A 14,917-nucleotide genomic window follows, 5' to 3' on the forward strand; every position below is an offset into this window, starting at 1 on the left:
TTTCTCTCTGCATTATAAGAAGTACGTACGTTACCTTTTTATTCTTGTAGCATTTTGAAATGAGTTCTTTCTCTATTTCAGTGCATTCATCGAGATTTAGCTGCCAGAAATGTTTTGGTAACAGAAAACAATGTGATGAAAATAGCTGACTTTGGACTGGCCAGAGATATCAACAATATAGACTACTACAAAAAGACCACAAATGTAAGTTGTGGCAGTGATGAAGTGGGAAGTGGTGGAGAGGTGGCACGGAATGTTCCAGGTGAAGGATGGTGCTCAGAGCTAGAAGGACCAATGCCTTTTTATTCCTGTTCTTTTGCCTTCCTCTTTACAAACTTCTCAATAAGCAAATTTAGACTACATTTAAGATACTCTTGGTAAATGTGAACCAGTCTTATGTACAGAATAATCAGCAGCAAGAATCTTCGTAAGGCTCCTTGTCAAGAACTTTCCTAGCAAAGGTTAGAGCCTGGGAGTTTCTGGGTTAATTTTCACCTAGGAGTTGGTCAGGGTGTGCCTGCCTGCTAGGGAGATAGATGATAATGAGAATCCAAGGAAACGACATTTTACATTTTATTAACGTGTCCAAATCTGTGCATCTCCCACGCTCTGTGTAGTCCCAGTTGGAGCTTATTTCTGCGCTAATGACTGTCCAGCAAAAACCATTTGAGTGTCAGCTCTTAAAATAAACAGGGCACAGCCCGGTTGAACCTGCTAAAATAAATCGGTTTTAATATATTGGTTTTTACATTTCTTCTACACTTGCAGGGCCGACTTCCAGTCAAGTGGATGGCTCCCGAAGCCCTTTTCGATAGAGTGTACACCCATCAGAGTGATGTGTAAGTAATTCCCTTGTCTCTGCCTTTTCCCTCGGGCTGAGTTGTAAAAATCTCGTACATTCTTTGCCTTCCTTCATTCTTTGGTCCCTGCTGCATTTCACACATGCAGAGAAGGTGCAGGAGCTGGCCTTAGAAAGGATGGATTTTATGGTAGGCTGGTAACCAATGCTCTGTTACTAATCTGCCCGGCTTCAAAGCGCACAGGAGGTGGAACCGCTAACCTGCTCCTGCCAGAGCGGAAGTTCCCCCCCTTGAACTAATTCACGGATGTGCAAGTACAAAGCTGCTATCTAATTTGCCAAGCTGTTGGTGTGTTCTTCGCGCCCCTAAACTTTTCCTACTTGAGAGTAGTTTGTCACGTTTTCCCCGTCCTAGGTTTGTCCTCATAGGGGAAAGCTGGTTGGGACACGGTCCACTAGGATGATCTTGACAGGGCCTGCTCCCTGTTTATCCTTTGGAAAAATTCTGATCTTGTCTTAGCATCCTTGATAATGTTACAGAAATAGAGTGAAAACTATACAATATTTCTATTGTGATACACTTAAAAATATTATTAGGGCCAGGCTCCAACTGGTATTTTAGAATTCCAGCTTTGGAAATGTGGTCGAAAGATGTTACCATTGTGAGAAACTGGGTGAAAGGTACAGAGGATGTCTCTCTTTTCTATTTTTGCAAGTTCCTATGAATCTATAATTATTCCAAAATTTTAAAAATCAGTTGAGCTGCTCTTGTTTGTGTGGGTGGGAAGATTTCTGGGGCAGGCGTGGATCCCGTGCTATAGCCACTGGTCCTCTTCAGCGGTCCTAGAAGGAAAGGGTTACGATTCCCAGTTCTGCAGGGAGCACACTGCCTGGATTGTGCTGCGATTCTCGCTCTGCACGAAACCAAAGGCAGTTTCATTTCTGAAACTCAACAGAATCAGTGAGGGTGTATTTCCAGTGACATAGGTAAATGCGGGATTCTCGGCCTGATTAGCTCAGGAATTGTGAGTCTCTTGAACAAGGCTCCGGATCCAACTGTGGGTCTCTGCACGGTCAGGTATAAATTGTGCCCTGTGAGATGTTTTCACTTTCTGTCGTATGAAGTTTGTCTGGGGCACAGGGCTCCTCCATCCTAATCCCAGCCCGGTGCTAACTCCCTTCATGACCTTAGTAAGTCGGAAAACTTTTGTGCCCTCGGATGGTCCACTGGCCACCATGGGCAGCTGTTACGTCTCAGAATCAACATGCTGGCCTTATTCTGTCAACGGCTCATGCTGTAGGTCACAGCCCTGGGGTCAGGCACATAGGCCGGTGGCAGAGCTGGACAGGAGCATAAAAAGCCTTGCAGTTTAGAAGTTCATGTTTATAACACTGCATTAAGACAGAGAGTTTTATTTGAGAGTGATGGAAGGAGGAAAAAAAAACCCCAAATCTCCACCCTCCCCTCTGCCCCCCAAAAGAGTGATGGTTTACCATCACTTGTCTGTTGATGGAAAATTCCATCGGAATGGCCTCTCGCTGTCATCTGGGGATGCTCTTTGGGGGCAGGAAGGGGCAAGTTGGATGAACTGTAGGAGGGCCCCGGTCAGGTGTCTTTGAATGTAAGAAGTAAGTGGGCGTTTATTTTCTTAACTGGGCGTGTTGAGGTTTCTGTGATTCAGATGGATTGCTGATGCTGTTTTCTCCCTTCTTTGCAGCTGGTCCTTCGGGGTGTTGATGTGGGAGATCTTCACTTTAGGGGGCTCGCCCTACCCAGGGATTCCCGTGGAGGAACTTTTTAAGCTGCTTAAGGAAGGACACAGAATGGATAAGCCGGCAAACTGCACCAATGAGCTGTAAGGGCCGTCGCCTCTCCCGGTGCCCCAGGAGCCCCTGCCCCCAGTGGCGCTTCTCCTGGATAGTTTGGTTTTCTAAGGCCCCTGGTTTTTTAAACCTGTCCTAAGAAGAAGAATTGCTGAAACTTTCTGGGCCCAATCCTGGAACCGAGATAGAAAGCTCCATGGACAGCCCTGACTGTCCAAAAGAAAGAACATCCTTCTGAGGTTTATGGAGCGAGCTTTAAACCACAGAGGGTGTCGGGCTGCCCGGCCGAGGGCTCCTGACTTCACACCAGCGAGCCCGGTGATCTTCCTGGGCCACTGTACTGTGCCTTGCTGTTGTCAAAGTGACAGGAAGGTACATCAGGCTTCCCACATACACAAGCTCAAAAGCCCTGGGGCTGCCCCCTTTCCTCATGGGTTGTGCCTGGCCCCTGCACAGCGAGTGGAGACTGGGTGCTTCTGCAGCCTCTTTGTGACCACTGAAAATTGCTCTTATAGACGGACCTCAAACACATTCCTCAGGGCGAATGAACTAGCGTTTGGTTACCTATATTTTACCCATATTTTAGTGCAGAGAATTAAAAACTTGTCCAGGTGCCATCCTTAGAGTACCCGATCTGACTCTAAAACCATGAGCTGGTTTCTAGCAAAACCTACCCCGCACTTTAAGTGGAATTACATTGTGTTGGTGACATGGGTCTTGCGCAGTAAAGTCAGTGCTTTGGAAAGGAGTCTCTCCTCCCAACCCCCAGAATTGACTAAGAAGAGGGATTGTCCCAGAGACCGCGGTCTCTTGGGTATCGTTTCACGGGATTTTATATCAGTAATCCCATGAGTGCTTTTCGGTGTACTGTGGGCATCTGATGAATGATCACATTTTATAGTATGTTATATAAAGGCATTTATTTATTTATTTATTTTAACGTCTTTATTGTATAATTGCTTTACAATGGTGTGTTAGTTTCTGCTGTATAACAAAGTGAATCAGCTATACATACACATATGTCCCCATATCTCCTCCCTCTTGCGTTTTATTGTGCTCCTTGTCATTCCTGGTGCTTTTGCTGCCTTAGAGGGTCTGTCGGAACCCATCATCAAGATAAGGTCTGGGAACCTAGGCCCTTCCAAGAGTTAATCAGGAAGTGAAGGTACAGCCCAGTGACAGCAGATTAATTCATAAGAACCTTACCTTAAAGTTGTAGTTTTCAAACTTCAGTTTTTTAAAACTGAGGAACCTTTGTTCAGAGTGTCAGGCAGATAACAGTAGAGCTGCTTTGGTCCAGGCAGGGGTGTGTGGGGAGGGAAGACCGGATTCCCGCCTGCTCCTATGGGGCTCGTCCCACAGTGTCCAAAAGTGCCGTGGAAATGTGATACCCTGTTATAAGTCACTGCCACAGGGATACCAGAAGTCAGCCGTGAAAACACATGGAAGTGTCTTTTTTGATGGCATATATACCTTCCTAAAACATTTTGGTTAACGTGATGTCTTTGTAAATCAAAGTGCCTTTCAGAGGAATCAAGCAGCGCCTCTTTTGGCAGAGTGGATCACCACCCCCTAATTTAGTTGCTAGGGAAGTTCTGATACCTTTTCATAATTGAGGACATCTCTCCATACTGACTCTTAAAACTGGCTTATAGCCATGCCCCCTAGTACTTAGGGAATTAATTCACCGAGGAAACCCATCTCTTCCAGGTATATGATGATGAGAGACTGTTGGCATGCGGTGCCCTCACAGAGACCCACCTTCAAGCAGTTGGTAGAAGACTTGGATCGAATTCTCACACTCACAACCAACGAGGTAAGAACCTCCTTCCAGAAGCCCAGGGTCCTTGCTTGGGAGACCAGCACAGTTTTTGAAATGCACCCTCCCCTGTTGGACTCTGGGGTATAGTTTGTCCTTGTTCCACAGGGGATCAGACAGAGTGAACCTATGTGTTCCCCCCAAATCCTGACTTTTCTCAGAACTACATCTTGAGAGTTCTGACTCACAAAACCAGAGACAGAGGACCCCACCCGAGGCTGCCCCTCACTGTGGCATGTGGATGGTGGGTCCAGGGTGCGTATGTATAGGAGGATGGGGAGAGGAAAGAAATGTCCGACTGCAGTGTTCGGGTTTGCGTGGGAAGGAGCTGGGGTTTCTGTGCTGGTTGGATTCCTTGCCCTGGTCATTAGGGTGAGGGCTGCTGGTCATTACTGTGAGGGCTGCTGATGGTCCGTTACTGATGAGCTTGATGGGATGCATTGAAGTTGTGCCATTCCAGCTTCTATATAACACATGACACAGCTCCTATATAACACATTCCAGCTTCTATATAATGATGTGACCCTGCCTGGTCACAGCGTAAATGTACACAGAGTTTCCTTTAATGAGTGACTTACAGGATCTTTAAGTGAAAATTCATACCTTTTGTTAAAATATTTATTTTCTAGAAAATATTTATAATCTATACCAACAAAAGAAACCCTCTTTTGTCACTCACTGTCCAAACTCGGCCATGTCAGTGGCTACTTCACCATGCAGAGAGAGGCATCTCTGGTGGTGGAAAGAAAGTGGTCTGAGCAGGAAAGATGATAAACCCATAAAGGCCAGAAAAACCCCACAGTAGGGAGAACTTGTTAGTGAATGAATTAGAGATATTTAATGAGGATGTAGAACAGTGTTCCTCCAAACAGCGGCAGAGGGGGGGAGAAAAACCCTACAATTGTCTTAATAACAGCAAAAAAAGGTTAAAATTGCCTAAATATTTTAGAAGGAAAAGAATACCTTTATTTTAAAATAATGCATTTAATAGTTTCAGACTGATTTTTTTAAAAAATAATCAAATGTTGTGATTTGAAGCCTTAAGCCAGCAATATTATCTGTGCGTCTGACTGTAGCTGATAAAGGGAGAGATTGCATTTAAATGAATACAGCTGACCTTCAGAAGTTGAAAGGAACAGTTCAAGGGGAAAAAAAAAAAAACACCAACTTTCTTCTCCTGCCAAAATTGTTGTTTCTAGTATAAGTTCCTTTAACCCTAGACTTGGAATCCACTGATATCCCTAGGTTTTTTTTTTTTTTTTTTTTCCCTATCAGATCTGAACATTTATGGCTTCAGTTAGAAACTGGGAAAGCACTAAAGTTCCATTTTAATGATCCTGTGTCCGTGCTGTATGCTGTTTATTTATATATTTACATTTAAAGTGGGCCCATTTTCACCCTGAAATTTACATCTAGCATCCTAAAATAAAAAAGCAGAATGCCATACTGTCTAACGGATATAAAAATCGAAGTTTCTTTCCTTCTGAAAATCATTACCATATGCTGGAGAAAATTGGTTCCATTTAGGACAAAATTTCATTTTTATCATTGTAAGCAAAAAAGTTCTCTTTTGATGTGGTGGGCGTGTTTGTTTCCAGTTGTACAGTTCCTGCTGATGTTGTTGGAACTGACACATCCCCCATTCTTGGATGGGGACTCTTTTTCTTGCCAAACCTGGTGATGAATTACAGGGGTGGTTTGGGTTTTTTTTGTCTTTTAAAATGTATGGTCGCCAACATTCTGTGGGCTCTTTTCTGATAACACTGAGGCTGGTTGTGCTGTGGTCTGCACTTTTTGCCCCCCTTCAGCAAAACCATGTGTCATAGTATATTCCTTGGCTTTTGGGGGTGTAAGCGGAGGCACCCCAACATGCTAGCCCAGTTGAGGCAGTGATACCCAGAAGTTCCCCAGTTTAGAAATCTTTTCATGGTTTGCAGACCTTTTCTGTCAAGGGCCAGACAGTCAACTTTCAGCTTTATGGGCCTCTTTGTGAGTTTCTGTAGCAACAACTCAACTCTGCCATTGTAGCAGGAAAGCAGCCACGGACGATGTGTAAATGAATATGTCTGTGTTTAGATAAAACTGGATGGACGCTAAAATTTAAATTTAATATGAATTTTGTTATTTTACGTAGTTTTAATACCATGAGATGTTATTCTTCTTTTGATTTTTTTCCCAACCATTTCAAAATGTTAAAAACCATTCTTAGCTCACGGACCACACAAGAGCAGGCAGTGAGCTCTCACCCTGTCTTAAGTCGGAAGCAATGTTATCTGGGGACCATCGGGTGGGCTTTCTGACAGCAGCACCGATGGATGCTTCAGGGAGCAGAAGAGCCCTTTTTGAATTTCCAACCTTCAAAACTTTAAAACGCAACCTGCATTTTCCTAAACTGTTCTTCAACAGTCCATTGTGGGTGTAACAAACACTAGTATATCCAAGCCTTTTTTGAACCTGTTTACATTTTCAACTCAGAGAGCTTCTGAGAGTAATGAATTGCATCTGTGAAATTACCCGCTGAATGAAGACATATTCCCCTTAAATTATCCTGGAAGCTACAATAGTAAAATGTAATTCGTGAAATAAATATTCATGGTCTCAGCTGTGGAAAGGGGTCCCGGGCATCCACAACATCTTACGTTTTTTCCATTTTGCTGGGTGCGGATTTGAACCGTGTGGTCTAACAAGCAGGTCGTTGGGTCTGTGCCCGTCGAGGTGACTGCTCAGCTGGGTGTTAACATTCCCTACTTGCCAATAGTTCATTTGAGATGGGTTGAGAAGAAAAGTGAAGGGCAGCCTAGAGGAGATAAAGTTGGGGTCTCAAGGTGGTCTTTGTGGAAGCCAGGGTGGGCAGGTCTCAACCTGCTGGGGGTGCCCCCATGTTGTCCCAACTCCCATATCAACGTCTCAAGAGCCTGCGTTTGAAATAAAAGTCTTCTCTTCGCTTCTTTCAGGAATACTTGGACCTCAGTCAGCCTCTCGAACCGTATTCACCTTGTTATCCTGACCCGAGATGAAATAAAACGTCTCTCTTCCCTTCTTTCAGGAATACTTGGACCTCAGTCAGCCTCTTGAACAGTATTCACCTAGTTACCCTGACACAAGGAGTTCTTGCTCTTCGGGAGATGATTCTGTTTTCTCTCCGGACCCCATGCCTTACGAACCCTGCCTTCCTCAGTATCCACATAGAAACGGCAGTGTTAAAACATGAATGGGCTTGTCCCCCGTCCGCAAACAGGGCGGCACCAGGAACATAGCTGTACTGAGCAGGGAGGCCCTGCCTCTGGGAGCCTGTTGTCTTGGCTTGTGTGTGTATATGCATCAGAGGAGTAAATAATTGGGAAAGTAATCAGCACACGTGTAAAGAATTTGTAATCTTCACCAGGAGAAGAAGAATGTTTCTGAGGCAGTGGACTGCCGTGGGCCATCACGTGCTGATGACCCGCTGTGGGCACTGGCTGTGGACCAGCCAGACTCAAGGCAAACATGCATTCTGCATTTCTTGTGAATTTTGTAATAAATGGAGAAAATATATGTCAGCACATACTTATAGAGCACAATTGCAGTATATAGGTGCTGGATGTATGTAAATATATTCAAATTATGTATAAATATATATTATATATTTACAAGGAATTATTTTTTGTATTGATTTTAAATGGATGTCCCAATGCACCTAGAGAATTGGTCTCTCTCTCTCTCTTTTTTTTTTTAAAATAGCTATTTGCTAAATGCTGTTCTTACACAGAATTTCTTAATTTTCACCGAGCAGAGGTGGAAAAATACTTTTGCTTTCAGGGAAAATGGTGTAACATTAATTTATTAATGAATTGGTAATATACAAAACAATTGTTTATAGTTTTTTTTGTTTCTTTGGGTTTTTTTTGTAATTTAAGTGGCATTTCTATGCCGGCAGCGCATCAGACTAGTTAACCTCTTGCTTGGACTTAACTAGTTATCAGATCCTTTGAAAAGAGAAATATTTACAAACTATGACTAATTTGGGGAAAATGAAGTTGTGATTTATTTGTGTTTCAACTCTGCTGTCAAGATGATTGTTCTTAAACCACCTAAATGCCCATGTTAAAAAGAACTCGTTAATAAGAAGGCGTTTTGTTTTGGTGCAGCTCTGTCATTGGGCCCATAAACGTTTAACTGGGCTCCCCGAGACAAATGGTACCACCGTTCTCTTAAAAAGATGCCTTAGTCCATTCCTCAAGGAGCGCCCTTCGTTGACGTGCTAGCAGTGTTCTGCTCTCCGGCAGCTGGCCTTCTGCCCCTCAGTTGCACGTTGATCAGATTAGCCTGTGTTCTTCGGCGAATCTTCATAATGGCTTCCAGATTCATTGGCGACAGAGAGGCCTTTTAGAATCTTCATGTCCCGTCGAAGAAAATGGAAACACCAAGTTGTTCTGCCGATAGTTTGGGGGATCCTTCCATCTTTTTAAGGGATTGCTTCCGCCTAGCAGGACCTCACCAAAAGAATCCCACGAAATGCCAACGTCAGAATACTGCCACGCTGTCCATTCTGTATGAAAGTGCTGTGTTTTGCTTTCGAAACACCTACTCACTCTGCTGTAGCCATGCAGCATGAATGGAGATGACACTGATTTTTAACGTGCTACGAAATTGGAGAAAGTATTTAATAAAGCCTGTTAATTTTTATACTGACAATAAAAATGTTTCTACAGATATTAATGTTAACAAGACAAAATAAATGTCACGCAGCTTATTTTTTTAATACTCGTGTCTTACCAAATGGTTTCCCGTGTTCGGAGGTGCCGACTCAGTGCTGTGTGGTGTGATTGTGCAGAAGGAAAGCAGAGCTGGGGAGGTCTGTTCTTTGCTACAAACGGTGACTTGTCAGAGGGGTTGTCCGGGACCAGCAGGACCTGCAACAGGTGGGTCCAATGGAAAATCAGAAGAGGCTGGTTCAAGTCCTGGCTCCGTCGCTCCCTGGGACCCCAGGGGAGTCCGTGTTCCTTTCTGGGCCCCAGCCGCTCCCAGAGGAGCACGTGAATGGCATGGGAGGGAGCTTTGCGAACGGGCAGCTGTTCTAAGGATGGGGAGGTATTGAGAGGGGAGGTAGTCAGGAGGTCTGGATACTGGGCACCTTGGAATCTTTTAGGCTGCCTTCCTCATGATGTAGAATTTGCTTCAAAATTTCAAAAAGACAACTTGAACAAACTTTCAAAATAACTTTACTTATTTCCATGCCACCCAGAATCTGAAGAGGGAAAGGGCTTTTTTGGCCTCTTAACAAATGTGAACCTGTGACTCTTACGGCTTCATTATATTCGCTTGCCAGCCTCAACACCAGGAAAAGGAGACAAAAACAATCTGGCTTCTGCACTTCAGCCACGCTCTCAGAAGCTTCTGGGGCTGTTGGTGGTTACAAAGTACCGTCCTTGGCCAGAACTCAACTTTTCAGTTCAGAATAAAACAACTATTTCTCCTGGGGAGAAAAAAAAAAAAAGTTGCCATCCTTGGCATCTTTGTTCTGTTTGAGGCCATTAGTGGTAGAGTGAGGGTCTCACCAGCCAACTGAAGCGTGGCCTCAGCCCTCGTTCTGCATTTGCCAATCTCCCGTGCTATTTATTATCAGGACAGGGTTATAATCCCACCCAAAAGAATGGGACTTAAAAAAGAAGATAACACGGGAATTCCCTGGTGGTCCAGTGGTTAGGACTCGGCGCTTTCACTGCCTTGACCCGGGTTCAATCCCTGGACGGGGAGCTAACCCACAAGTGGCGTGGCATGGCCGAAAAAAAAGAAAAAAATAACATCGTAAATCAAGTATTCTTTAATAAAAAAATTAAAATTAAAAAAAAAAAAAGGGAAAGCAGCCTTTAGTCACATGTGTTCAGGAAGATTATTCGGCAGCCCTCTGGCCATCTACACCAATGGGCTCCCCTTGGCCAGGCTGCGGGAAGGACTTGCTGGTGTTCCACACCCACGCAAATCCATGGTACATCTTCTATACTTTTGAGACTGAAGGGGCAGTTTATGGCTTTTTACAATGTAAGCTATCTTGTAAATAGACAAGGTAGATTATACTCCTAGCTGTTGGCCATTTTAGTTTTAGAATTAGATTTGTCATCAAGGGAAGGAAGGTAATGTGGTCCATGAGAAGGATGGGAGATAACTTCTTTTTTGATACCTGCCCCAAATAAACCGACACGGGCAAGGCTTGGTAAGAATCCTGGAGCATAAGGCTTCCCCCTGCCCCGCTTAGCTGAGCCCACCTCCCACCCCGAGACTTAAGGAAACAATGGGAATGAGTTGAAACACAGTGTGGTTTTCATCAAGACATGAAGAACCAAAAGTCGCAGGCATCTTGGTGAGGAAGGAGGGGTACCTGACTCTGCTGTCTCCAGCCCGGAAGCGGGGTGATTCGAGAGGCTGCTCAAGGTCCAGCTGGTGGCGACCTTGGGCAGGATGCGCAGACGGAGAAGCACGGCGGAGAAGTCAGGCCTTCAGGGGCGTTGGGTGGATTCCCTGAGAACTGGGTACCCTTTTCTACTCTCAGCTTCTCCATCCCTTGTTACCTCAGGGAGCTTCCCTCCACCAGATGCTTTGGGAAGTTCCTTGATACCACGCATAGGAAACTAAAACGTGCAGTTACAGTAAACCATCTGGCAGACTGGAACAGCTAAGGATTGAGGACCCAGACCCCATTCTGGAAACAAGATGTTGGTCTGCTAGCTTGTACTGTATAATTGAGGCGCTAGGAGGGCTAGGTACAGAGACCTCCACTATTACAGATCAGGAATTTGAGGGTCTGCTTGAGGTTCCTAAGGGTCACATGGCTGGGAAACGGTCTAAGTAAACAAGGCTGTAGCCTTATGCACTCCAGGAGAAAGACAATGGATGGTGGATTGGGAGGGAACTGGATTGGTTTATTTCCTATAGCTGAGTGATGTCGGGCAAGTCATGGATTCTATCTGGACCTTCATTTCCTCAGCTGTAAAACTGGTTATCACCAGTGTCATGGTCTTACCATGAGGGCTGCCCGTAGGAGCTTAGCTCAGCTCTGGCAGATGGTACTCTATTAATAAACAGCTTTCTCTTCCTGAGAACCTGTTTTTGTATATTTGTGATTTTTTAGTATATATTCACAAGATGGTGCAACCATTACCACCATCCAGAACATTTTCCTCACTCCAAAAAGAAGGCCTGTCCCAGTGATCAGTCACTCCCCACTTCCCCCTTCTCCCAGCCCTGGCAACCACCCATCTGCTATTTGCCTATTCTAGCCATTTCACATAAATGGAACCATACATGGCCTTTTGTGTCTAGCTTCTTTCACTTACCATAATGTTTTCAAGGTTCGTTCATGTTGTAGCATGTATCAGTACTTCATTCCTTTTTTATTGCCAAATCATATTCCATTGTGTGGATAGGTGTACATTTTGCTTATCCATTCATCAGTTGATGGATATTTGGGTTGTTTCCACTTTTTGGCTATTAGGAACAGTGCTGCTATTAACATTTGTGTACAAGTTTTGTGTAGTCATATGTTTTCGTTTTTCTTGGTTGTATACCTAGCAGTGGAATTGCTGGGTCATATGGTCACTCTGTGTTTAACCTTTGAGGAACTGCCAGACTGTTTTCCAAAATGGGTGCACTATTTCGCATTCCCATTAGCAGTGTATGAGAGTTCCATTTTCTCTATATTCTTGCCAATACTTGTTATTGTTCATACTTTTTATTATAGCTATCCTGGTGGGTGTAAAAGGTCTTCCTAAGATTTCAATAGCTGAGGAAATAAGACTTAGATCATGGATCAAGATACAGAATAGCTACTGGGTTTTCTAGAACAAGCTATTTCAGTGAATTGGCTGGCTTTTGCACCTATAAACTGGCCGAGATAGCTAAGGGGCCTCAGTGGGGCTTCACCGAGTGGAGGGCCTGAGGAATTGATCAATTCCATCTCTTTCCTCTTGACTGAGAAAGGAAGGAAGCACTAACACGTGATGCAGAGGGACAGAGATTCTTTCTGGCTGGAATCCTTGAGTGCCTCTCTGCCCCATGTCCCCAGTTTTATGGCAAATAAAGTCTAGTGCGCTTGAGCAATCCCCTGGGACCGATTAATGCACTATTACTTATGTATGCACATTGGAGTCGTCCGTATCCAGCCTGCATGTTGATGTTATTTATTTTTTGATGTTTTTGAAGATGAAAGCGAAGTTTATCTTCTCTCACATTTCATTCCTTGGAAGCCTTGAAATGACTTGGCTGGGCAAGGACTACAGAAGCCTTCCACGTCTTAAGTGACATTCTGGAATGGGGCCCCTCTGTGTCCTCTTTTCCTCAGGGTTTCCGGGGGTTTTGATGAAGCTGCCAAACACTGTTCCAATGCCGGCCACTGAAGCAGCCACACCAACTGTGGCAGCCCCAGCACCAATAAACTTGGCTGCTGTGTCAATGTCCCAGGGGCTTCAAAATTGCCTCCAAGGCCTGTCTCAGAGGTCACATGAGGTGCTACAGAAGACAGTGGATATGAGGACAGTCAGTGCCAATCATCTGGAAACTCCAGCAGCCCTTGCCATCCTCCCGGGACCTTTGAAATAAAAGGCAGTGGATTTCTTTCATTTGCAAAGTTGAATTCTAGGGTATGTAGTTCAGTGATGGAATTAGGCTTAAAATACATTTGCAGGTAAGTAATCTATCTCTCTTCCTGTGACTCAGAACACTGCCTTCTGTTGGGTTGTGTGTTTTTGAGTCTCTTTTTCCATCTAATTCTTTAGTTGACGACACTTAACTGAATCTTGCCTGCATCGCTTACAAGTCAAAATCCTCAGCATAATGTACTTGGAAAGGGACAGATTTATGGATTTATAAATTAAGAATAAAGGAGGAAATGTTTTCTTGGTCTGTAAGTGGCGTGACAAATGATCCCTTTCTCAAGTGAGAGTTGAATTCAATGAGATTTTACTAAACACAGTGCCTGCTACATAGCACTCAAATATTAGCTGCTGTTTTATCTATCGATCAAGCAATCTAGATATAGACAGACATAGATGTAGAGACAGATATAAAGAAAAATATATGTACATGTATGTGTTTATAATTGTCATTTTTACCGAAGAAACTTATTCATGAAATTGCTAGTTAATTGAGAATTTCACTAGGACCATGTCTCCCCCACTTTTGTAAACAAACAAACAAACAAAAATAAGTTTTAAGTCAGTGAAAATAATGGTCAAAATTTTTTTAAATCATGAAATTATGTTTACAACAGTGAACCTGTTATGTTCCCCTTTTATTTTTTTTTATTGAAGTATAGTTGATTTACAATGTTAATTATATTCTCCTTTTAAAACAAGCATTTGCTCTATAAATACTGCCAGGCAATGCCCTGGATGAGCTTTAAGGGACGATTCAATGCTTTCAGAACTGTACCAGCCAAGCTGATGAAGGGTTTAAGTACCACAGTTAAAAAAAAAAAGCAGGCCAGACCAAAAATGTAAAAGTTTGGAAGGGTTTTTGCAAGGGAAGCTCCTCTCTGGCTCTGCATGTGATGTCGTTATAAGCAAATCAAAACTGGTACCGTGACAAAAGGAAATATCACATGGAAAAAATAGAGGAGGCCTGAAGCAGTGCTGTCCAAGGATTATGATTGTAAATTGTTCAGGGGCGGTCCCAATAAATCTTCGGGAGTTGTGAAGTTAGCGTAAGTTCCCACACGGGGTTGGAAATGTTGAAATAAGCTCTCTCCGTTCTGTGGGGAAGTTCATCAGGGGTTCTGGCCGACTACAGGCATCTCTCATTGCTGCTAATCCTACTGCAGAAGTTTAAATGGGAGAAGATGGCCAGAGCCTTTATTCAGAATAGGAGCTGCCTTTTTACATTGTTTTGTGACTTGACTTGCTGCCTCTTCTGGAAAAAGGCTAACTGTATCTGTGCATATACTAACACAGCAGGAGAGGAAATCAGAAACCTAGACTCCTTCCTGGCCTGGTCTTTATTCCCCATGAGACTAGCCCTTTGGTTGCTTCTAAGTGGATTTAGATTTAACCAAAATACAGAAGTTCCTGGTTCATTTTGACCATCACCCCGTAGTAGCCAGAGCCGGGAATGAAAAAGGCAAAGACAAAACATTAAACCAGAAACTGGCAGTGAAATTACTGGGGCTAGGGGTGTGGCTAGTGGGGGAGCTTGTCTCGCTCTTGTGTAGAACAGGGGTGGACAAACGATGGCCCACAGGCCAAATCTGGCAGCCCACCTGCTATTTTGTACTGCTTGCGAGCTAACCATTTTTAAATGGTTGAAAGAAAATAAAAAAGATGTATCTTGTGACATGTGAAAATTATATAACCCTCAAATTTCAGTACCTATAAAGTTTTATTGGCACACAGCCATGCTCATTCATTTATCTATTGTATTTGGCCACTTCAGTGCATATTATATCGGAGAGTTGAGTAGTTTCGACAGAGACCAAATGGCCACAAGTAAGAATATTTACTATCTGT

General features: G+C 43.7%; 1 protein-coding gene across 16 annotated transcripts in view; it reads left to right on the forward strand.

The window, feature by feature from the left end:
• The window catches only part of FGFR2 (fibroblast growth factor receptor 2), a 102,480-nt gene extending 93,306 nt beyond the window's left edge, over nucleotides 1–9,174 (forward strand). For 15 of the 16 annotated variants that reach the window (XM_082423979.1, XM_082423987.1, XM_082423989.1 and 12 more), the window contains 5 exons: nucleotides 82–204; nucleotides 769–839; nucleotides 2,518–2,655; nucleotides 4,334–4,439; nucleotides 7,489–9,174. In XM_082423979.1, coding sequence (XP_082280105.1) covers nucleotides 82–204; nucleotides 769–839; nucleotides 2,518–2,655; nucleotides 4,334–4,439; nucleotides 7,489–7,653 — 603 coding nt within the window. In that variant the 3' untranslated portion in view covers nucleotides 7,654–9,174. Of the gene's footprint in view, nucleotides 1–81; nucleotides 205–768; nucleotides 840–2,517; nucleotides 2,656–4,333; nucleotides 4,440–7,396 lie in introns of all 16 variants that reach the window. The other variant, XM_082423990.1, reaches the window with a different exon arrangement.
• The last annotated feature ends 5,743 nt before the right edge of the window (nucleotides 9,175–14,917 follow it).

The sequence above is a fragment of the Balaenoptera physalus genome, assembly GCF_965194825.1.
Source record: "Balaenoptera physalus genome assembly, chromosome: 14".
In the NCBI taxonomy this organism is placed as follows: Eukaryota; Metazoa; Chordata; class Mammalia; order Artiodactyla; family Balaenopteridae; genus Balaenoptera; species Balaenoptera physalus.